The sequence below is a fragment of the Fukomys damarensis genome, unplaced genomic scaffold (assembly GCF_012274545.1).
Source record: "Fukomys damarensis isolate Sample0158 unplaced genomic scaffold, DMR_v1.0_HiC HiC_scaffold_34, whole genome shotgun sequence".
Lineage (NCBI taxonomy): Eukaryota > Metazoa > Chordata > Mammalia > Rodentia > Bathyergidae > Fukomys > Fukomys damarensis.
The window spans coordinates 3,310,956-3,335,141 of NW_022900946.1; the positions used below are offsets into that span (position 1 = coordinate 3,310,956).

Here is a 24,186-nt window from a genome sequence, read left to right on the forward strand (position 1 = left end):
AACAGATTTAACTCCCCCCACTCATACAAATTTCCAATTTTACCAGAACAATTCCTGGTTTTGGAGATCTGTGGACAAGTGCTTTATACCAATGCTGTATTTTAATTGACTCAAACTAATGGAAAGGGACACATTGTTTGGCAGCCCTTGATAGGGGCGTCTGAAGACAGCCCTTGACCTCTCCCACCCCCCATTTAAACTGAATCTGCCAAGTGGAATCAGCCCTCTTGCCACTGTCCCATTAGATGTCATCTCTGAATACAGAAAATGAACCATGAGGTGACCCTGAGGGGTGTCAGGGAAACAAACAGTAGAAGGTGGTTGCTTTTCCCCACTATATCACTAGGGGTGATGCAGGACAGCAGACACACCGACTCACTGGTCTTTGCCTCTTTGGGGACCCTAGGGGACAGTGTCCATTCCAAAAGCATGCCTCAGGCTTGGGGGAGAGGGTCTTTGGGAAAGGAGATCTCCCAAAGGGCTCAATTTCTTCCTTCCCCCCTTATATGCAGCCATTTATCTCCACTGATCTCAGGGCTCTGAACTCAGCTGAAATCACCCCATTCTGAGAGCAGCCCTGTGGACCTGACCCTAACAGAAGACATATGCAGAGCTTCTCCTTAATTCCAGATACTCAGGAAGAGAGGTCCCCTTAGTGGGTTCTTAGAAAGACAGCTTCCAGGGGTGTCAGCTATTGTTTTGGTGAGAAACATAGGTGCATGCCTCTGCTTTCACAGAGTCGGGATGGAGGAAGTCTGGGGTCATGGGATGAGGCCTTTGATGAAAGGCTAGAAATGCCTTAGAGGGAGGACCTTGCTCCCTAGGAGTCCTGGAACCCTCAGCCAAAAGCAGCATTCTGGATTGAAGCCAAAGCAGAAGTTTAGACATCAGGTAGTAAGGCCAGACAGAGGTCTAGAACCTAAGCTCCTCAACTAACACAGGAGCCCCATAAAGTTAGGCCTTTCTCTTTTGCAACTCAAACAAATATTTGTGTACTCACTGTCTCTGACATTGACAAATGTCTATTCTGTCTTTGGGCTCTACTAACTAGAGGTTAGTGGTGGGTGCTGAGGCCATCTGGTCAACCAGAGACATCAAGACTAGTTCTTCTTGGGGGATGCTGTGGGATCCACCCCTCTGCCCAAACCAATAGCTTTGGAGCCAATCCCGACTGCACAAAAGAGGAGATCTACTTGGCAGTCCTGCAAGAACAAAGCTACAGAACTGGGGCAATTTAGGACTCGGGTAAGGGGCCTCCTTGCTATTCATGAGCCTTCCCTCCACAGCTCTAGCCTCATTTGTCACCCTCTTCCTGTTCCCACTGGAAATCTTGGCCAGTCATCTGGTAAAACATCATGTTGAAGGGTTTGTAGAATTTCCGCAGTCTGTGGATGACGTCAGGGTCTATGTGGGGATGAGTCCGACCTTTGCTCTTCCCTAGGCACCGAGGGGCACTGCTGTCTTCCGGCTTTTTGAGGCAAGGGAATCCCTTGGTTTTGTTGAAATAGAAATGCTTCTCAGTCACCACACGCTTCAGGCCTAGAAAATCCTGTACTTTGGCCATTTCCCCGGCAGGGTCCACAATGAGTCGCTCGCCGCTGACGAAGAGAATCTGTGAGAGAGGGAAGTACTGGAGCCAGTTCTCCAGGTGCAGGGCATAGATCCCAATCCGGATGGCGCTCCAAGAGGCATCGATCAGCCCCAGGGTCCGGTTTTTGAAAGCCAGCACCTCGAAGGTAGGGATCTCGGGCTTCTTTGACAGCGTTTGCGTATAGTCAGAAATGGCCCTGGTCACGGGGTTCCTCACCACCACAATGAGTTTGATGTCTTTGGCCATGGAGTGAATGCGCTTGGGAGCCTCATTCGTCACAAAGTAACTCGGGGTCTTCTCCATGGTTATCTGCCCATCAACAGTCTTGGGCATCACATTTCTGGAAGAGGGAGGAAAAGGGAAGAGGATGGTTATTCCAACCCAGAAACATTTTAACACCTTTGCACAAAACGTGTGACATGAGTAACCTAGTGAGGGCTCGCCACATAAAATTTATAAACACTCAGGCGTTCATTTGATCTGTGTGCTACAACTACAGTCTTGTCTGTGTAATTTTCAGAAAAGATGGCATAAGGCTGAGCACTCTTTCTTGGGAACCTCACAGCCCTCCACTTAAGCTGCCTTTCAACCTCTTACAGTCATATTTAACCTGGATACGCCCCTAATTTCTCTCCACGTCAGTTTCATAATCTCTGAAATGGAGATAATGATAGCACTGACTTCACATTATAGTGTAAGGATTAAGGGAGATAATGTTGGAAGAGCATTTAGCACAGAATCTGGCATGTGCAAACGCTTAATAAACGAAGGCTCTTGTTACTGTCGTAGTGGCTTTTAGAGAATGTTGGGGCTCAGACTATCTAGTCTAGGGCTGGCAAACCACTACCTGCTTCCTGCTTTTGTGTGACTCACAGCTAAGAAAGATTTGTAATCTTTAAATGGTTGGGGAAAACCATAACAATAACGATGATGATAACATTATATAACATGAAGATTATACCAAATTTAAATATCGATGTCACAAAGAAACCTTCACCGGACACAGCCACACTCAATCTTTATGTCCTGCCAGGGGCTGCTTTTGCACTGTAACAACTGAGGTGAACAAGTAGGAGTGAGACTGTGGCCCACACAACCTCATATATATTCACTACTTGGCCATTTACGAGAAAGTTTTCAGACCCCTCCCTGACTTAGCCCAAAGTCATAATGTGCAGATGAGGAGGGAGAAGCTCTGGACAGAGAATGGACACAGGCATCAGACAGGTCACACAACCTGGGAATTGAATCACTTCCCAGAGCAAAGCTTATCCTCATTTGCAAAACCCTAGAATTTAAAGCTCAGGGTTGGTGGAGAATAACATGGCACGTAGGGCCAAAGTGCCTAACACAGACCTGGTTCACGGTGTGAGATCTGTGTCGGCTTTTGCTTGTAAGTTTATCCAGGTCCTGCTATGATATGAATCTGGAACATCCCTCAGTCTCATGTGTGGAAGGGTTGGTTCCCAGCCTTTGTCACTATTGGGAGTGGTGGAACCTTTACAGGTAGTGGTTTGTGGCAGGAGCTGAGGCTGTGGAGGCCTCTGAAGGGGAGAGGGGGACCCTAGTCCCTTCGTCCCATTTTCTCACTTTCATGTCCTGCCCACGGGGTAAGCAGTCCTCCCCCACTGTGTTCTCCTGCCACAGTGCTGTTGAAGGCCCGAAAGCAACGGGACCTATCAAACATGGACTGAGACCTCTGAAATGAGGGGCACTATAAACTTCCCCTCTTGTTAAGTTGATTATCTCAGGTATTTGTTATAGTAACAGAAAGCAGATTCACACAGATTCCATGGGCTCGTGTCTCTTGGTTCCTCTGACAACAGTGCTTCTCCACCTCTGCTCTTTCATGATGTTTGCCTTCAGAGTGGCTTATCTTACTTGGGGTACTAAAGGGGTTTGATGTCGTTGCCCCCCAATCCCACTGTAGTGGGCCTATCAGTGATAAAAGGAGGCTGAAGATCCTAGTTGCAGTCAGTTTGCTGTATGCATATATAGACCAAGTTAACTGACGAAAAACCTGCCCAATACTTGTCAGTATAGTGGGCCATCTGCCACCAGGTGGGCCTTTAAGTGTATTCACTTCCAAGCTTTGCACCAAAGTGGTACATTTAGGATTACACAAGCCCTCTTTGTTATGATGACATGCTTTTAAATGTCTCAGCTAATAAAACTTAATACAGATGAAGATCCCTCAGCTTCTCCTACCATAATTAAATTTATTTACTATCGCGTGTATGGAGAAAGAATGATTTTTCTTTTATCTCTAATTCACATGCTCTGTCAATAATTAATTGCTGCTGAGTTTTGAGCTTTCACGGCAAGCACTTTTATTAAGCCAGAGGAATTTGTCTGGTAAAGAAATTCTCATATTGCTAGACCCTGTTAATGTATAATGGTTGGGTAGTGTGGAGTTTTCGGATCAAAGCCATAGCCCGGGCCATAAATAAGCATGCTTGTCTTGGAATGACATATTCTCCAAAGTGCTTTGATTATCTTTACGTTAGTGTGCTGGTTTGGCACTCACCAGACTTAACTGTGTCTGTTAGAAGGGTGCCTGGAGAAATACAGGCTTTGGGAATCAGATTTGTTGGCTTTAAGAGCTCTGATTACAGTCAGGTGTGACAGTGCACACCTGTAATCTAAAAGCAGAGATGAAGGGTTCCCAGTTTGACCCCTGCCTGGGCAATTTAGTGTATTAGCAAGACTCCGTGGCCAAAAATAAAAATTTAAAAAGGGCTACAGATATAGTTCAAGAAACAGCACTAAAAATTTTTTTAAAAAAACATTTCTAATTACACACAGAACCTCGGTGAATTTACTGATTTGCTTTTGAGCCTTCATTTCTCAAGAACTACGGCCAGTGAGCATTCATACCATACAGGGCTGTAATGAAGATTAAATGTGATAATGCATGTAAATTACTTTGAATAGCACCCAATTAATACCAGAATTGTTTTTAACATAAATTGGGTATCCAAGATCATTTTCACAACAATTCTTAGAGAAGGGCAATTTTTTTTTGTTCTGTACTTTTGACCAAATGGAAAGGCTGAACTAAAGGACTACTGTAGAAACATAAATTCTGATTCTAGCCCATAGCGTGAATAGTATCTTCTAATGTAGAGGTTGGAAACTGCCCAAGTATCAGGAATATGGCCATGTCTGACTTCTACTTCTAAAGGGGAGCTCACTCCCCTGTTTTATCATGGGAGCCATATCCTATTATAAACATCTTGAATGTTGATGCAAAAAAAATCACCCGATAAAAGCTCATGGTCTTTCCCAGATTTTAGTCTCTGGGATATATTTTTGGGTGTTTATGTCTTCTTTTTTGGCAACACTGGGGGCTGATCCTGGGGTCGTTGTACTACGCTACATCCCTGGCCCTTTTCTATATTTTTATTCTGAGACAGGGTCTCATTAAGTCCCTAAATCACTCAGGCTGGGCTTAAACTTTTCATCCTCTTGTCTCAGCCTCTCAGAGTGCTGGCGTTGTAGGCGTGCACCACTGCGCTGGGCTTGCTGTCTTTTTCTTTAGCACAGGAGCAGCCATGTGGCTTTCTATTCACATCCATTCTTTGCCATTTGCTTGTCAGACCTCAGCGCTTGAGTCCCAGTGAGGCCCATTCAAATTCACCTCCCTGCTTCAGCTAATTCACAATCTATCAAGAGCTTGTTGAATCTTAAACCTTTTACCTGCAGCATGGGGGATAAAAAGGTACCCAACCTATCAGCTGGAGGCACGGAAGGGTGTGTGCCCAGCTTGGTACCTCAGGTAAAAGGAGAGGGGCACTGAAGACATCAGAGGGGAGGAGCGGAGCCTAATCGGCTGTGATCATCATGCTTCTGATGAATATGAAATCATGTAATTTCAGAAAGTTCCCTTAGTAGGAGCACTAGTGGTTAAGACTGATTAGCTGAACCAAAATCCAACTGCTGTGGTGTGAATTCCCTTGACATAAGGTTACTTTGTCAGTAAGAACATTTCCAGTAGCTTCTCAAAATCTGTGAGGAACCAAAACCTTCTTCTTAAAACCACTTCATTCGTTCCATAAATGACCACGTACCAGCAGTTTAACAGCTCCCACAAAAGACATGGTCCCTTCCTCCACCGAGGGACCCCCTACCACTTTTGACAAATGTAGAACTTTTTATAACACCACATATTTAACTATTTTGATCAGCAGAGGAGGTATCACTATTATTCTGGTTTCACAAAGGAAACAAACTCAGAACCCAAAGAGACTTCCTAAGATCTCAATGAATGTCTTTTGCTTCTAAGTTTAATGGCCAAGCAAAAGTAATTCAATACCAACACTAGTGTCTAACAACAGTCCCTGGCAAATACCAAGAGATCAATAAATTATCTGTTGAGTAAGCAGAGGAATGAATGACAAAGCATTAATCCCCTCTCCTAAGTTTAGGCCATTCTACAGCTAGGTTTTTATTGCCTCAATTACTCTTCCTTCCTCCCCTGTCTCCTCACTGGGGCTTCTCTTTCAGCAACTATTTCTGTACCATCCTGGTCTCTTTCTTCCTGTAGAACTAGAGGAGGTAACTCTCGTACTGGCTACAACCAACCCCTCTACCTGGGCTTTACCTTGTCCCCTCCCAACTGCTCAGGAATGTTTCACCCATATTTCTCTTCTCTCTCTAGGATTTAATTATGTTCTTCTCAGCAGGATCTGACATTTCAATATGCCCATGTTCTCACATTATAGTATGCTTGACAAATAGGAAAAAGGCCAGGGATGCTGGAAGGGAGTGAACAAAGGTAGGGCAGTTAGAAAATATGGTTGGGCAAGTGGACAGAAAACAGACTGTGCAGAGTCGTAGGGGCCACAGGAAGGAGCTGGGGTTTTTCTCCATGTGATGGGAAGCCATGCAAGAACACTGGACAGGGCAGTGTGATGTGATTCATGTTTCATTTTCATTTGCTAGCTGCTTGGCCAAGGACAGAAAGGAACGTGGCAAGATTAGAAGGAAGGAACCTGCTAAGGGACCGCCTCAGGGCAGCAAGGCAGGCAGGGCAGTGGCTGGAGGTGCCTGGAGAGGACAATGAGGCTGGAAGTGCTCACAGTGGGGTGTACTTTGTAAAAGGCCAACTGGCCCTCGCTGATGAATGGATGAGTGTCAGGGAAAGACACATCGCAGGTGACTGTCAGCCTGGGCTAACGGCCACATGGCAGGTACATTTGCTCATGGGAAGACAGTGGGAGGCAAGATTTAGGGCTCACAGTATGCAGCATTTGTCACCTCCTGGGGTAGAGCTGTTAAGTAATCATGGGCACATAGGGTCTGAAATCCAAGGGGGACCAAGGTTGGAAATGGATATCTGTATTACACGCTCAGAATCCACCTGCTAGGGAGCAAGAGAGTGATATCTGCCCCTCTTTACCTTCACTGGCAGAGCATGGGACCCACCCTTGGCCTGCTTGGGAAGTTCTCATTTAGATGCAGGGTATGAAAAAACATTTTTTTCTGATATATTTATGAAGATTTTCATTAACTCCTTTGTGTGTGTGTGTGTGTGTGTGTGTCTGTGTGTGTACAGAGCTGGAGATTGAATTTAAGAAGCTCTGAGCTAGCCTTCACTACCTCATTTTAATTCCCAGACCCTGGAGAGCTGCCTGCGTTATGGAGTTTCCAGTGGAGCCGCCGTATGGAAAGGGGTGGAGCTCTGTGGTAAAGTGCTGGCCTAGCACATACAAGGCCCCAAGTCCTAGCACTGCAATAATAATAACAATAATAATAATAATAATAATAATAATAAAATAAAATAGCATGAAAAGAATACTGACAATATGATTTGTTCCCCTGCCCTGTGTGGCTTGTACAGTCCTTGAGGCCACAGGTAATATTTTATTCAGCTCTGTATTCCCAGTGCCTAACATGGCATCTGGCACATGGTAGCTGCCATAACAATTTGTGGTTACTGGAGGAAGAAATGGATGTCATTCCAAGGAATTCACAGGCCCTGAAAATGAGGAGAACTGGGGCAGACTGGAGGAGAGGGCTCCTCTAAGGTTTTCCATTCATGGGGCTGAGTGTTTCTGAAAGACCGTGCACTTTAGTGCAGGCCATATGGCAAGAAAACACGGCATCTGGGCTTGGAACAGCTCGTTAACAGTATCTCGGGTGCTCAGAGCAGCCGTGACATCAGCATCAACACACAGTCCTGAAGCGAGAATCGTTCTGCAAGATCGCGCAGCTGCGCTCACAGCACCAAATGTTTATGAGACAGCATCCAGCTCGCACCCCACCCCACCCCGGCTCCACTGCTAGGCGCGCTTGACTGGGTCAGAGCTGTCCCCAGCCAAGCGGGGACAGCAGCACCCGGGGGTGTCCTAGGCAACCATAACAGCAGCTGTCACGCATTCAGGGTGAATGCCCTCACCCGCGCTGTGTCCAGGTGGAGAGGCCAGGCTGACTGCTCAGCACAAGTTCAGACACTGCACTGTCCAGTCTAGTCTGTGTCCACTCGCTAGCTGTGTGGTCCTGTGCAAGGTCCCTAATCCAAGCACAGACAGACGGTCACCTACTTACTGTGTTTCTACTTAGGACTTGTTGATTGTGTGATGACGTGAAAATGACACACATGCCATAGAAGCCATTTAAATTTTTAATTTGGATCTTCTCTTGGACTAGTGATAAATAGTTGCTGGTCTCAGACTTCTGGACTCAAGTGATCCCCGTCACAGCCTCCTAGGTAGCTGGGACTAAAGGTGCCCACCATCACCTAGCTACAATTGTCTCTTATACCGGGCAGCAGCCGCCAGTCAACAATGCAACCGTGAGGTGACATAATCCATACTCCATAGTGCACTGAGCTGCCCAGTTGTAACGCTCAGTGTGGTATGTGTATTAAATGCATTTTCAAACGCCAATATTTCCAATTTGCAATGGATTTATTTGGAATATGACTCTATCGTAAGTCAAGGAGCACCTGTAATTTGTACCTGTTTCACTGTCCGGGAAGCAAGCATCACGGGAGTAATAACCCTTCTCACAGGAAGTCCGCTAGGATTAGTACCTAGAGAGTGTCTCTCACACGGCAGGCTCTCAGTATGTCAGCTGCTAGTGTTTAACGCAACTCTATTAAGAAGGTACCACTCTCGTCCCCTTTTTAGAGATCCGGGAACTGAGGCCCGGTAAGATTGATTAGTTTGCCCCAAACCAGGAGAGACAGTCAGTACCCAAGCCTGGCCCAGACTGTACCAAAGCCCAGGCTGGCTTTTGGTTGTGACCTGAAATACTTAACCGAAACACAGAACCTCAGCAAGGTCACATGACTGGCCCAAGGTCACTCTGCTCGCGGGTGGCAATGTCACATATCGAAACAAAACTCATCGTGGGCAATGCAAAGGTAGCTGTCACCAGCTGACCGCTGGGGGGTTGCAGAACCCAGGCCAGCAGCCTTAGAAACTCTTGCCAGATCAAGTACATCATTCAATTTGTAATCTCTCTCTCTGGAGCCTCCTCGGTGGAACCAAAAGGACATGAACATGGACGCCGAGGGAGCAAGAAATCAACGATGTGAGGTGAAAAGTGCCCATTCTCTCTGGAAGGGTCAGCACCAGAGCTTGGGCTTGCCTGAACTAAAGGAACAGAGGCACCTTACGTATTCCCAGACGCGTTATCCAGTAGAATAAATGGTGCATAAATTAGCAATATTTTCTGAGCCTTCCTGATGAACTGGAACTCCAGAGAATGGTAGTGAGAGCAAGGGCATTTGCTGGGGCCAGTTCCCCTCGTTGAGGAGAGAAATCACTTAGAAATTCAGCTGAGCTCCTGCTACTTGCCAGACACTGCACAGGCAACTCCACAGGTTACACTGGCTCCACCTTATGTATCCCGTGACTCCCCAAGCCCTTTATAAAGGTGTGGAAACAGAGTCCCAGAGAAAACGAATGCTGCCCAACCACTCAGTCAAGACCTTGCCTTGTTTTGCTACCTGATTTCCTAAAAGCAGAAAAGTCAAACCATGAGAAAGCCACACTTCTATATACAGATGCAAGGAGAGAGAGCCCTGTGGCCACATGGCTATCAGCCAAATGAAAGCTAAGAAAGAAGGAGTGCTGAGTGATAATTCTGACTTAATAACTAGCTTGCTGAATGAATGTAGGACAGGCACATTGACTCCCTGGATTTCGAATTCCTGTACAATGAAAGGGCTATGTTAATAGTCATCCCCTCATCAATCCCATTGAATATTTATCGGTGCTTATTATGCACCAGACGCTGGGTGTATGTTAATGAAAAGTTATATACAGTCTCTGCCCTTCAGCCGACAATGAGAACTTAGAAAAGAAGACTGGAACACAGAACTCAGAGAGCGGCCTGTGCTTCAGATGGGGCATCTCTGTTGTGGACAGAAGTCTCTTTTCAAATAGAATTTTATCTGTTTCATTTTCACTGCCCTGTCATGGACCTAAAAGAGGGAGAAGTGGCCTGAAAAGTGCAGAATGGAGGAGTAGAAAGAGGGGATACGAGGCGAAACAAAGAATGAGGACTAGAAGACAGAAGTAGCCCAGTCTGGTGATGCATGCTGCGAATACCAGCGACTGGGAGCCCGAGGCAGGAGGACTGCAAGCTCTTGCCCAGCCTGGGAAATCTAGTGTCTTTTTCCATAAAAAATTTAAAAGGGCTGAGGAAATAATTCATTCCCCAGTACTGCAAGAAGAAGAAGGAGAAGGAGGTGAAGCAGAGAGAGAAAGGAGCAGCAAAGACAAGGGGAAGAAAGAGTGAGAAAGATATGAGGGATAGAAATGGCGAGGAAGAGGGAAGGGGGTAGAAAAGGACTAAATACAAAAGAGGAATAAAGAAAGCATTCCAGGCTGGGAGGACACACAATCACAGGATGGAAGCAAACACCAGAGCACAGGCATCGAAGGCACTGTTGTTGAGTTTAAGTTTGTGCCGAGCAGGTGAAAAGACTTTTGGGTCATCTCTGTCCCACACACTCCTGAGGTGATAAGGGATTCAGTCCACTGGAGCAGGCTAAGAAAATGGGATTCATCATTCTCTGCGGTATTAACGCATAAGCTGAGGTATGGAGAAGCCGAGTGCCTTGGCTAAGATCGCCCAGCTTGGCTGGGCAGGAGCTGATATCTGAAACCCAGCAGAGTCAGTGCTGCTGACCAGTATTTGAAAAGACAACGTTAATGACGGTCTGAAGTCCAGCTGAGCCGGAAGAGGGGGCAGATTAGCACCTCTGAGGAGAAACGAGGCTTTGGTAATCATTTTACTCTGAGAGAGAGTCTCGGCAAGAGCAGCTAGGTGAAGTCTTTGAGACCTGGTGAATTGGACACGGCTGGGATCAGGGAGGACAGTGTTTAAGAATTGGCCTGGTCATTTCCCATGACAGAAGAGCAGTGTCATTTTCTGAGCCTGAAGGCCTTAGGGACAGAGTTAGAGGACTCGGAAGGGACAGCAGGCAGCTGGATGATAAATTGACAATGTGTGGATTCTGGCGACCTAGTAAGAATCATTCTGGTCTCGTTTTTGCCTCCAGAGACTCTTGCGGAAGAAAAGGCAAGGGAATTCATCTCCACTTCTACTCTGCCACCATCACCACCACCACACATCCCAACACCCAGGAAAGACACCCCATCCTTTGTTTCCTAGGTCTCACTAACTTTTACCACCAGGGCAAGTGAGCAGCTTCATTAACTTCTGGACTGAACAAACGATGCTGAAATATCGTAGACAAGGCCATTGAGAAGATTGCCTTCATGTTTCAATGGCCTTGGTCTAACCCAGGGTGTCACAGTCAGCACCGTCAACGTTTTGAGACAGAAGACTCTATTCTGAGGGTTGTCCTGCACTGTGTATATCGAGTAGCATCCCTGGCCTCTACTCTGCAGATGCCAGTGGCACCCTAGAGTCACAACAGTCACCAGTACCTACGGATGCTGTAGGAGGGCCTTTGGGAGTCCAAATTACCTCTAGCTGAGAACCACTGGCTTAAAGAACTACCCAGACTAAAGTGTCAGCTCTACCTTGAATTATAGGTGGAACTTTGGGCAAGCTTCCTAACCTCCCTGTGCCTAGATTTCCTTATCTATAAAATGAAATCATAAGAAGATGTTTTAAGAATTGCAAGTATGTGCTGCCGATTTAATCTGTTTTGCAGAACTGTAAAGAAATATCTGAGGCTGAGAAACTTATAAAGAAAGAAGTTTATTGTGGCCCCTGGTCTGAGGGGCTGCACCTGGTAGTGACCTTCTTGCTATCAGAATTCTGATATGGTGCAGGGCAGACATGTGCGCCCCCCTCTCCTTATAAAGCCACCATTAAATCAAACATGGGGAAATCCACCTTGATGACTCTTGTTAACCCTAATCACCTCCCAAAGGATTTGCCTCTAAATACCTTAGTGTAATTAACTTCTACCTTTGTAATACCTCACAATGGGGATTAAATTTCAACACAGGAACTCTTGGGAGACACACCCAACCACACCCAAAATTCAGTGCCTGCCTTTATTGCCTGGCACACAATAGGCACTACCTAAGTGTTTGCTGTTATTACCATTACGAGTGTTGTGCCATCGCTGAGTAACTAGTTCACAGCAGTCTAGAGACCCTGTTTCAAATCTTACAATTGTGATTGTCAGGGGCTGCTGAACATGGTGCCCCAGGTGTGAGGAAACTCTGCTGTGTGGATGGGCAGGAATTCTAGGTCTCTGTAGACCTCTGCTTGAATGTTGCTCAGATGGGGTGGGGCCATCGACAGAGCCAGCCCCAAAGGACTAAGGAAAGACGGATTCAGCCCATACTCCGTGGGCAGACATGGTTTGGTTCTGAATAACGACTGACAAAGGTCTTCTACCCAAACCATTGATAATAGCTTGAATTAGGATTTCAGAACCTGCCTTGAAACCCAAGGGTCAAGGAGTGGTTCATCTGCTTTACATACTGAACTATCACAGGCCCCGAGTGTCCAGATGACCTTGAAAACCATAATTTGAACTGAGTCATCTACTCAGTGTGCAGCAGCCAGTGGACAGGAGGGGCCTGCGCCAGGCAGGTGAGGCAGAATGATGACGACAGCAAGGAAACCGAAGATGCCTGTAGGTGCCTTGGACCGTATTCGAGCCCCATCTGGGTGTTGAGTGAAGGGGATCAGGAAGGAGCTCAAGGACGGGAAGGCAGTGGGAAGAGACTGGAAATCACGCAGGAGACTGAGTATAATGTGAAGAGAGAAGTGAATTCTCTTTGTGTTTTTCCTGATGATTCTGCTGAAGCAAAAGTGATTCAGATCAAGTTCTGGAGCTCAATCATCACTTTACGTGAATAAGGTAGTGTAAGTCTCAGTAGAACCAGACACCAAAAGGGGAAGAGCAAGGAAATGAGAACATTCGTGCACACTGGTCTTGTCTAAGGACAACCAGTTTTTCTGAACCATTGTTGGATGAACTTCTCTGAAAGAATCAGTGAGGGAACATCCTCCTACTTTGTGGCCTAAGACATGATACAAGGTAAGAAGACAACAAGGACAAAGGAAAGTACTCCTTTCGGACCTTCTCCATCCACCTTGATAGCAGGAAGGCTCTCAGCTTCTCAAAGTAGATCTTGCTCTTCTGGGTGAGGGCAGCGAGAACCTCATAGTTTCTCACCAAGTCTCATGGTGGCTCCACACTCACGACAGTCACATGTAATCCTGAGGGGCCAAGTCCAAGTTCTTGGTCCAGCCCAAAGAGAAAGTTCCCCCTTGGGTTCCAGGCATGTGACAGCTTCTCTTGAGCTCAGAAGAAGGCTCTGTTGTCATGATCTGTCTGACCAGCCCCGGATGGTACAGAAATGCCACAGTACACTCAAGGGTCAATACTGTCGCTCTTGGGCTCTTAAGAGATTTCCATATTGACCTCTTTGCCTATATGGCTTTAACTTTTGGGGCCAACTTCACTTATCTATGCAATCATCAATTTAAAAACTTTCAATACTATGCATCAGAGCCATATATAAGCGGACACCTGACTTAGAATGCGTGCCGGCGAACATCCTCTCTTGCTAGGGCTGCAGGTGGAAATTTTTAGTGAGTGAAAGTAGATCAGTGTGTTGAGTGAGTGAAGGGAGAGCCTTGGCCAAACTCTGAATACACAGGACCATTCCTGGTGGCCGCAGATATGCGCCCTTATTTACACAGCGACCAAAATACATAGAGATCCAGCCATCTAATTAATGGGTATAAACACAGTTTGGTCTTAGTGTAACAAACAGCTTCAGCTTGGCACCTGTGCCACCAAACTGCTAGGAATCTTTTCTTCTCACCAGCCCGAGGAGCCTAAGCATTTGGGAGACCTCACTGTGGGGCAGAGCAGCACACAGGAGGACCCACGCTGCACACAGCACACACTGTGAGCAGTGCTTGTTTTCCTGTCATCCCTGCCCTTTCCCAAAGCTCTCACTGGTTAATGATGTCGACAGACCACCCTACGACAGAAGCTGACTCTTCTATAGCACTTGATTTCAAAAGTACATATGGACAGGAAGCAACTCTGAACTTAACAATCCTTTAAAATGCATTTGTGTTTGATTCACCATTGAATCTATATTTTTGAAAAATTGCTGTGTGTGTATGTGTTTGTATGGGAGTTTATATTGACTTTATTTATATCCAGTGTTGGGTATCAGAAGGAAATAGAGATCCCTTGCAATAATTCTCAAGCCCACAGATTGGAAAGCAAGAATGTAAAATCTAAACCACTGCCTGGCCTGCCTACAACCTCAGCCTCCATCAAGTCCTCATGCTCATAACTCACCCTCCACCCCTGTGTCTTTTGTGATTGGACCACCGCCCCCAGAAGTTTCAAGACAAGATGCCCCTTCATTTTTGAGTGAACACAGTTAAGGAACACTTGCCTGGCCCTGACTGAGGAACCCCCTGGAGTGCACTTCCCTGATCTTTTATTCATAAGCATCAAGAAAGCCCTTCTGCAGAAGCTCTCACACCCACTTCTGTTGGCTATCTCATTATATTTTCTGTCCTTGGACTCAGCCTCCCAAACAGCAGGTGCAAAAATTAAATGATGGTTACAGAAGGGTCACAGTAACAGACAGTGATGGAGGGTTCCTCGCTGAGAGCCCGTGTTCTGGATTTCTCCACCTCACACTTCACTCCCAGCCATGCATCAACCCATCCCTGCCTAGGGGAGCCTCAAGCCCTCTTCCTTCTCACCTGCCCCGGACTGTGGGGGGCATCACAGCTCTCAGCTCTGGAGTGACAGAAACGCTGTGCTTTGTAAAGGCACCCACTACTTGGACAGCTCTTGCTAAGTCTTGCCTTTCCTTGGGCTACTATTTGCTTTGTTCACCTGCCTTTCAAAACAGCACCATGGCCTTTTTTTATTCATTATGACTATGTTGATTTCCATATTTACGGAGTAAGTGTGATCATTCAGGACAGGTACACAACATGCAACAGTTGAGTCAGGGAAGTTAGCATTTACATCTATGGAGGCTCTGTCAGTTGCCTGCCCAGGACCTCCCTTGTTAGGATCTAGTGGTGCAGCTTAGTGGTAGAGAACTCGCCTAGTGTGTACAAGGCCTTGGGTTCAATCTCCAGTAAGAAGGAAAAGAAGGAAGAGGAGAAGGAGATGAGGAGAAAAAGAAGGAGGAGGAGGAAGGGCAAAAAAATAGCAACATTCCTTGTTCCATTTGTAGCCCCTGAGCACCGTCTTCTATCTCCTTGGGTACATGACTCTCAACCTGCTGCAGCTGACTGGGATCCCGGCTGTGCCATCCTATCTTCCTATGACTTTGGAACACCTACCTAACTACCTCAAACCTCAGTTTCCTCATCGAATAAAGTGAGAATCACAACGAGGACCACTTTCAGAGCATGTTTTATGAGATTTGCAATGCACTTAGCAGGGCACCTGAAAGCAATACTTGTCATTGCAAGCTTTGATCTTGCCGTTGTCACATACAAAGCTTGTCCTTTATGATGCATTCCCAGAGAGTACCACCTTAGGATCAGTGCTCAGGGTGAGGCAGTACGTCTTTAATCTCATGTTATCCTGAAAATGAACTTGGCTTTTGTAAAGCACCTGTATATGTTTCTTCCAACGTGGCCTAGGGAACCTGGGCAGAGGGAGAGACAATGTCAGGGAAAGCACTCGATGTTTTATTTGTCAAAGCGCTGCTGCGGTTGGTCATGCCTGGCTAGGGAAACTTGCAGGATAAGTGAGGCAGGATGGAATCACCCATCTGTATGTGTGGCGGTGTGAATGTGATCAGGCAGAATATGCTCCAGTTCTAGAGTTGGTTGCATCTGAGTAACAGCACTGTATGAAATCATATTCTTTGCTGGGTGAATAGAGCCAGACCCAACCCTACCCATTTGGCTCGACCAGCCGGACAACTCTTCTACCAAGTGCCCTGGCATGAGCCTTCTGTGCTGCTCTTCAGCTGTTCTTTCAGAAAGTCGAATCCCTAGATCAAGAGTTCCAGCTTCAACAATGTACAATACAATCATAAATTAATTAGTGCATCTTAGTGTGGCTGTATTTAGACCTAACTTTCACAGCTGCGGGTGCGTGAAATGCTAAACAGGTTTTCAGACCAATCAATCTGATCATGTAACAGATGGGGAAAGGACAGGAAAGGAGGTAACTGCACACCTAGAGAGATAAGCACAGACACGCAGCCTCCACTGCAGAGTCCTGGAGTATCAGATGTGTATGCATGCCCAGCCCAGAGAGCCCCTCCCGCCCTCCCCTCTGCTCTCCCCATAACTTGTAACTTCTCTTATTCTTATGCTCAGTGTCACGCTGCCTCCTCAGAGAGCAATCACTCACACCAAGCCCCCTATCTGAAATCTCTGTCCTCCACACTGGCTTTTTGTTTACTTCACAGGGCTCAACTGCTCTCTGCAATGATCTCGTTTATGTGTCTGTTTCTGGGGTATCGGTCTGTCCCAAAAAATATAAGCTCCAAAGAACTGAGGTAATTGGGCTCTTTCACATACTAATGTGCTTCGGGCACTTGAAGTAGTGCTTGGCACCAAGGAGGTCTTGGTAAATATCTGCTGCATGATGGAAAAAATAAAGGAAATAGGGAAGAGGGGAACAGCCAGTAGGAAGAAAAGAGAGTGGAAAAAAGGAAGGGAAGAAGGAAGATGTGCTCCTGGTGAGGTGCAGAATTACATCTGGCGGATGTCCAGGCAGCACGCTGCACCCCCACCCCAAATATCAAGCCAGATCCGCGAGCCCCAGCCTTCCTCATGCAGGCAAGACACCATCAGTCACACCGGGGCTCGGTCCAGGACCCAGGAGTTACCCGGCTCCTCAGTGCCCTGCAGCACAGCCCGAGTCCCAGCTGGTAAGTCTGTCTGCTGCTTCTGCTCTAAACCACATCTAAACTTAGCTCCTTCTATCACCCCTTCCCAGGCCAGGCACTGGCACCTCCGCTCCTCCCATCTGCCTGCTCCTCCCAGCCTGTTCCCCGGACACCGTCATCCACAGTGAGCAGCAGCTGCTCCCCAGAAGGCCACGCCACAGGGAGCAGGGCAGTGGGCACAGTGGGTGACACCGCGGTCTCTGGTACTGACCGTCCGAGTCCAGTGGCAGCTTTGCCACTTGCAGACTGTGTGCTGCAGTTATCTATCACTGCCTTAGTCTTTCTCTTTAAAATGTAATATTTATGATAATGATAACATCTTTCCATTGGAACTATTACTATAAGGATTGAATTAGCCAATATACATAAAAACTATACGATAAATACACCTAAGTGTTAGATGTTTGTTATTATTATGTTCTCATGATATTAAAATAAAACTCTAGCCCTTTCTTGTGGTCTATAAGGCCCTGTAAATATGTCCTCCATCTTCAAATCCCATTTCATCAAAGTCCTAGCAGCACTGTTCTTCTCTCTGTCTCTAAACACTCTAAATTCCTTTCCTTTCAGATGAAGGATCATCCCACAGTTATGCATGCTCACGTTTTCAACACACACACGCACACACGCACACACACACACACACACTCAGTTCATATACTCCAAGCATCGGAAACAGGAGAAGGGAGCCAAGCAGGGCCTAAATTGGTGGTCTGTTGGCCCCATCTCTTCGCTACCAGGTGCAGGAAACCACCTTTCTGAGGATGTTGGTACACACTCTTGGCCCTGGGCCAAGGGCATCACACAAGGCATAACTACAGAGTCCTCAACAGTGAAATGCATATGTGACACAGAATCTCTCATCTCCAGCTTCTGGGAAGGCATAGTAGAGCAGAACGGTTTGTGCTAGAGGTCAAGTTATAGGTCTAGAGTAAACCCAGGGACTGGGAACAAAGGTGACAGTTTAGCATGGGCTCTACCACCTCCTTCCTGAAAGTAAGCTACCTCCCTGGAATCTCTATTCTTCAAAAAAGGAACAGGTGGAGCTTGCTAGCGAATTTGTGGGGTTTGCTGCCTATGTCTCCAACATTTCCTGCAGCTGTAATTCTGCAGCCAGTGGATCGATGCTCCAAGGCCGCCATGTGATTTGGACTCTGGCAGCCAGAGAGACTCCTTGGTCCCCACAACTGAGGATTTTGATTCAATTGGCCTGTGATGACATCTGGTCACTGGACTCTTCTAAAAATTTACCAGGGGGTCCTAAAGTGCAACCAGGATTTAGAAGCACATCATTAAGTCAAATTCCTTACAAGATAAGATAATTATCTTACTATTCTTTGAGTAGACTGTTAGATGGATCGATATAGATGAATAAATAAGTTAAACAAGGACTAAAGTTTTTAAAAAGAGAACATCTTGGTAACAGTGAATATTTTTTGCATCTCAGACCACCATTTTTGTACATACATTTATATTTATGCCATCATGAACTCAGCATTTTTCTTTCCTATTTCATTGGTTGGTTTAATACATCTATTTAAAATAGGATCTGTATATCACTATCTTGAATGAAAAAACAACTAGTTTCTATGAAAGACTGATCCTAAGATGGTTCCCCAGTTGTCACCACCTCCTAGTATGCATGTCCTTGTGTGATCTTCCCATGCTGAGTGTTGAAAAGTGCAGAAGCTCACTTCTAAGCCATGTTCATGGGAACATGGGGATGAGATGTTAGTTCCATCACTCATTACAGAAGATTTTAACATCCCTCTAAGAGTTCTCTCTTTTTTAAGCCTGGTGAAGTTGGCCATCATGGGGAAAGGTTCTTCTATCCAGGAATTGAGTCCGTCTCAGCCAACAGCCAGCAAGAAGCTGAGATCTTTAGTAACCCATAAGGAACTGAGTCCTGCTAGTAACTCTACACATTTGAAAGTGGATCGATCCTTCCTTAGTTGAACCTCAGACCTCAGCCCTGGCCAACCACCTGAACAGAGTCCTATGAGAGAACCTGAAACAGAGATAAGAAACAGAGAAAATGAGATCACACATGTATGTTATTTTTACCCCTTCATTTTGTAGTAATTTGTTATATAGGTAAATGTTTTAGTTGTTTTTCTTATTGCTGAGACAAAATCCTGGACACCCTCAAGTTAAAGGAGGAAAGGTTTATTGTGGCTCACAGTTGGTAGTGGTTTCAGCCCATAGTTAGCTGGCTTCAAGGCAGGGTGGCATAATAAAAGGTCATCAAAAAGGAGAAACAGTTCACAGCAGGGTAGGCAGGATGTGGCAAGTGGTAAGGGAGTGAGCCTGCCTTTCCTTTTCATCCAGGCTATAAGACTATTGATCAGTGCCACCCAGGGAGGGGCTTCTGCCTTTAGTAATCCATTCAGCCACACACGGAACTATGCTAATTCTAATCAGTGGGCTAATATAGTACCACAAACACTTCGGTCCAATATTATGCACTCTAGAACCAGCCACCTCAGAAAAGCCCCACCTATGAGTACATGAAGCTTTGGGGAGACACTTAGATATAAACCATAAGACTGAGATATCTCAGATAATTGTCAAGAATAAAGAGTAACCATAAAGAAAGATGTTGCTGTCTGCCACAGAATCTGAGCCTAATATTTACTTCTTAATAATGGAAAATAGCAATGTTAGGTGTTAACTACTAGCACCAAATTGAAATTTTCTTCCTTGACTTTTTTTTTCAAAATATTGAGCAGGAATTCTCTCTCTTTGTCTCTGCCTAATTGCATGGCTCTAGTCTTTCATTTCTATGGCCAATGCACCTGTCCATTGGCCTCTGGCCACTGTTTGTGAACTACATCTTATCCTGGGTGGGAATATGTCAGCACTCCAATATCCCTAGCAGATTGAGCCTGGAGGTAATAGATGGCCTGCCCCAAGTACCTGTCACACCTACCCGGAGTCCTACTCTCTCATCTATTTCTACCATACTGGGTCTATCTACTGGACTGGAACTCCCCTGCCTTTCCCCCCCACCAACAGCAGCTCAGCTCTCTGCTATATACCTACACCACCCCTTCACTGAGGCTCTGAACTCTTCACCAGACTTGTCAGGAGCCAGACTCGGAGTCCCAGGTAGGTTCTAGCACTTACGAGAGGAAACTTCAGGAAGATCCAGACACAGAGGATGGGATCTGTGCTGCTGGCAGGTGGGGAAGGGGCACATAAAACGTGCCAGCCTGCTCTGCATGTGTGATCAGATTGCCTCTCACATCTGTCCACAGTAACTGTGCCATCATCACAGCAACACACTAAGAAAGCAGCCCTTTCACAGAATGTTTTCAGAGCAAGTAACTATCCCCTTGCTGTTCCATTTCTGTTCCTGCCTTGATACTCTCACAATGGTTTTGGCAAGGTAAGATGTTGCTTTGGCTGAAAGATTACAGGTGAGAAGGGCTCTTCCCTAGCCAGCCTCTCAGTTTTTGTCTGGATCCACTTTGCCCTGTCTAAAGAACCTTTTGCCCCATTCCAGAGCCCTACACACCTATGGTTCACGGCCCCCTACAGCCACACACCCTTTGTTAATCACCGTGTTCTCCTTCAGGCTCACTCCTTGAGTTAGGGTAGATTCACCACCCTGATTCCAAGTGGACACAATGTTCCCTCTCTAGGTCCACATGGCTGGCTTAGTACTTGGAATAACAACTACCACTGCCTCCTCCCTGGAAAGCTTCTTTCCACCCTCTCATATCAATCAGCAAGAAAGCTCTGTCTCTTTATGTCTAGACTCCCAGAGCACCCCACAAAGCCTGTGTGTGACTTAGTCTTCTTTGGAAACCTGTCCCCCCAAAAGGAGGAACTCATTGTCCCATGTTGGCATCTTTCTGGAATATATACATCCAGAGAAAAGATGTGGCGTATAATACTGTTTTGGGTGAGTACATATGTATGTGCGGGAATATACTGATACAAATAGTATCACACCCTGTTTGGCATTCTAACATTTGGGTTTCTCTTCCACAGTACTTCTTGAGATCTTTCCCTGTCAATGCACGTCACATTTTAAAATGAATGTTACTTTACAGTAGATGCAAACCATTGTGAATTTAGCCATTCCTCTGTAAAGGGTCCTTTAGCATTAATCAATTTCCCATTATGACAAATAAGGCTAAAGCAAGCAGGCTTGCACACGCTCCTTTATGCACTTTGAGTATTTCCCTAATGTAGTCGGAGAGAAGTTGAATTACTGGGTCATGGGAGTTTGTGTATTAAAGGTTTTAACAGATACAAGCAAATCACCCTCCCTGACATCCTGCCAAACAATGCTCCCTGGCAAGATGTGAGCCCCTTAAGAAACCATTAGTGCTTTTGAAACCCTTTTTGCCCCCGGATCTGGTGGCTGACAGCCCCCAGCAGGGCTCTGCTCCATGGTCCCACTTCTCCCAGGCTGACAGGACTTCCTCCTGCTCAGACCCCTACTGCCTGTGGTTAATACCTATTTCCACTGTTGACCCATCACACCAAATGGCTCGTATTCCTTTCCTGTCTTCTCTAGGCGGCTGTGAGCTCCAGTGGCAAAGGGCCAAATAGGCTCCCAGGAAAAGCTGGTACAGTTGGACAAGATTAACCCCCTGCTTTTTCCAGATGCTATTCCATGTCTGTGCCAAGAATTCCCGTGCCCCCGGCAGCACCATGGACAGGTGGTTTCTCAAGAGCTTTGGGCAATGAAAAACATGGGTGTGAAAATAATTTTTGTGGAATTAATGTAGTTCGGTACAACTGTGCAGAAATGGGAGAGTGGCAAAATTACAGAACAGGATCTGCCAATGAGAATAGACATATGCCTGGGGGCTCAGGTCCTCGGTGAGGGCCCTGTATTCTGCCCATAGTCGTGACACTCGCACCTGGCACTCTGCATTGGGGTCTCATGGAAGCTTCTTGAAATTTTCTTGATTCACTCACTTGGTCATAGCTCATAATTTGCATGTTTTGCTCCAGTTTCTTACAATGCCCCTTTTCACCTGCCCCACTGAGTGAGCTAACCCTTGTTACAGCATGCCTGATCCAAAGCCCCCCTCCCCTATGCAGTTGTCCTAGAATAAACTCAGGCACACATACATATATGGATAATACAGATATGTATGTACATTTATACATATATCCACATACACAGTTATCCCTCTCACCCACCAGGGATCCAGTCCAGAATCCCTTGTGGATCTGAGTTCCTTGCATAAAGTGGCATAGTATTTGCACACAGCCAGTGCATACCCTCCCTTATATTTTATTTATTTAGGTACCAGGGATCAAACTCTGGTCTTTGCACTCGCAAGGCAGGCAGCGGAACCACTGAGCTAAATCCTCAGCCCCCTTCCTTATATTTTAAATCATCTCTGGATTACGTACAATATCTAACACAATGTGAGAGCTAGGTGGGTAGCTCCTGCACTGGATTGTTTGGGAATAGAGAAACCATATGCATTCAGCACAGATGTGATTCCTCCCTCAGTACTTTTGAACAGGTGGTTGTCGGGTCTGTGGGCGCAGAACCTGCAGATGTGGAAGGCCTCTTCTGCCAGGACACAAAAACACACGGGGACCCATGGCCGAAAGCGAAAGTCTCTGATGCACGGCATCTGCTCGCACGCTGCCAGGTGTCACAGGAGAAGCACGGATGTGGAGACGGTGGAGGAAGGGGGAGGGAAAGAGTGAGGGCGTGAGCAGTCCGAAGAGTGTCACCTGGGCACTCAGGTGCCCTGCCTGGAATGGGCTTCGTGCTTTCTGGCTGACTGACCAAAGGCAGGCGCAGCACTGACCCACCCACAAGCCACCATCAAGGCTGAGTGCGCGACAGCTGGAGAGCTGCCTGGAGAGAAAAACACCACTCTTCCGAATGTTGTGTTCCTTTCCCTTGTGTGTTTATACATCATATGCTGTATTTCTAAACAACATATTGTTCAGTTTTGCTGTTTCTGAAAAAATGGCAAAATAGTCCACTTAGTCTTCTGTACATTTAAAAAATAAACAATAATCTTTGCAAATCCTCTTTTTCTTGTTGCATTTAGATTTACTTCATTCACTTTCACCAATGCAAAATACCGTACAGACTATGGCATTGCACATGTCCAGTTTTCTGATGGCGGATGTCAGCACTGTTTCTAATTGTGGCTTCATGAACAATGTCACTTTGGCTCTTGCAGCACAGCCCTCCTGATACACCAGGGCTGGAGTTTCTGTAGGGTGCATCCCAGACAGTGCAACTGCTCACCTCCAGGCCATGACGCCAGTCTTGTCTGCACAGTACTGGTGCTGGTGCTGAGCTGCACTTCCTCCCTCTGTAAGAGGCAAAGGCACCCTGTGCCATGGGGCTTAATTTGTGCTGCTGTTTTTACTGGGACTTCTCACATTTAAGAGGTCTCTCCCTGGATTTGTGGTCTGTGTTTCTTCCTGGTGGAATCCTCCTGTGCATATGTGCACATGTGTGCCTGTGTGCACGCATGTGTATGTGTACATATATGTATATGCGTGTGCGTATGTAGCTTTTATATATTCAGAACACTTTGCCTTTCTCCTTTGTATAGACTGCAAGTATTTTATCTCCGTTTGTGGCCTAACATACTGCTTTTTTATGTGCCTTGATGGACAGGAGTTTTATGTTATAGTAGTTAATTTATCAGCCTTTATCTTATACTAGAATTCTTGGTAAATCCTTCCATACCTAGTGACACACACACACACACACACACACATACACACACCATTACACAGACTTAAGGAAATACAGGAACAAATCACGTGGCTCCCTACCAGATGCCTCTTCCAAGAAGAGGAAACTGCCCCGACGGTGGGAGTGTTCTTGGTGGCACACAGACAACAGAGGGCCCTTGTGGCTAGAGAGGATGGAGAGGGACAGTGGTGAGAGATTAGATCCGAGAGGCACCGCAAAGCCAGATGCTGAAACTTTATTCTGACTACAAAGGGGAATTCTCAGCAGTTCTGGGCAGAGAACTAAGTGTTATGGTTTGAATTATAGTTGCCAAGGGCCAGTCTAAGTGGTGCAGTGGGAGCGGACCCATCGGGAAACCAGTAAGGAAGCAATCGTGGCTACCCTGGTAAGAGATGGCAGCGGAGTGACGCAGCGGGCAGATTCTGGACGTCTTTGGGAGAAGAAAACCAACAGAACTAACATATGGACTTACAGAAGAGAGATGTCAGGGTAACTCCAGGGCGCTGGACCGGAGCAACCGGAAGAATAAAGCAGGCACTAACGCGGAG

The 24,186-nt window shown here is 46.3% G+C and overlaps 1 protein-coding gene across 7 annotated transcripts in view; it reads right to left on the reverse strand.

Moving 5' to 3' along the window:
* Positions 1-861: 861 nt before the first annotated feature.
* Positions 862-24,186, reverse strand: part of Hs3st4 (heparan sulfate-glucosamine 3-sulfotransferase 4) — a 718,708-nt gene continuing 695,383 nt past the window's right edge. For 6 of the 7 annotated variants that reach the window (XM_033758605.1, XM_033758604.1, XM_033758606.1 and 3 more), the window contains one exon: positions 862-1,931. In XM_033758605.1, the coding sequence (XP_033614496.1) occupies positions 1,295-1,931 (637 nt within the window). In that variant the 3' untranslated portion in view covers positions 862-1,294. Of the gene's footprint in view, positions 1,932-23,718; positions 23,744-24,186 lie in introns of those variants that run through there. The other variant, XM_033758607.1, reaches the window with a different exon arrangement.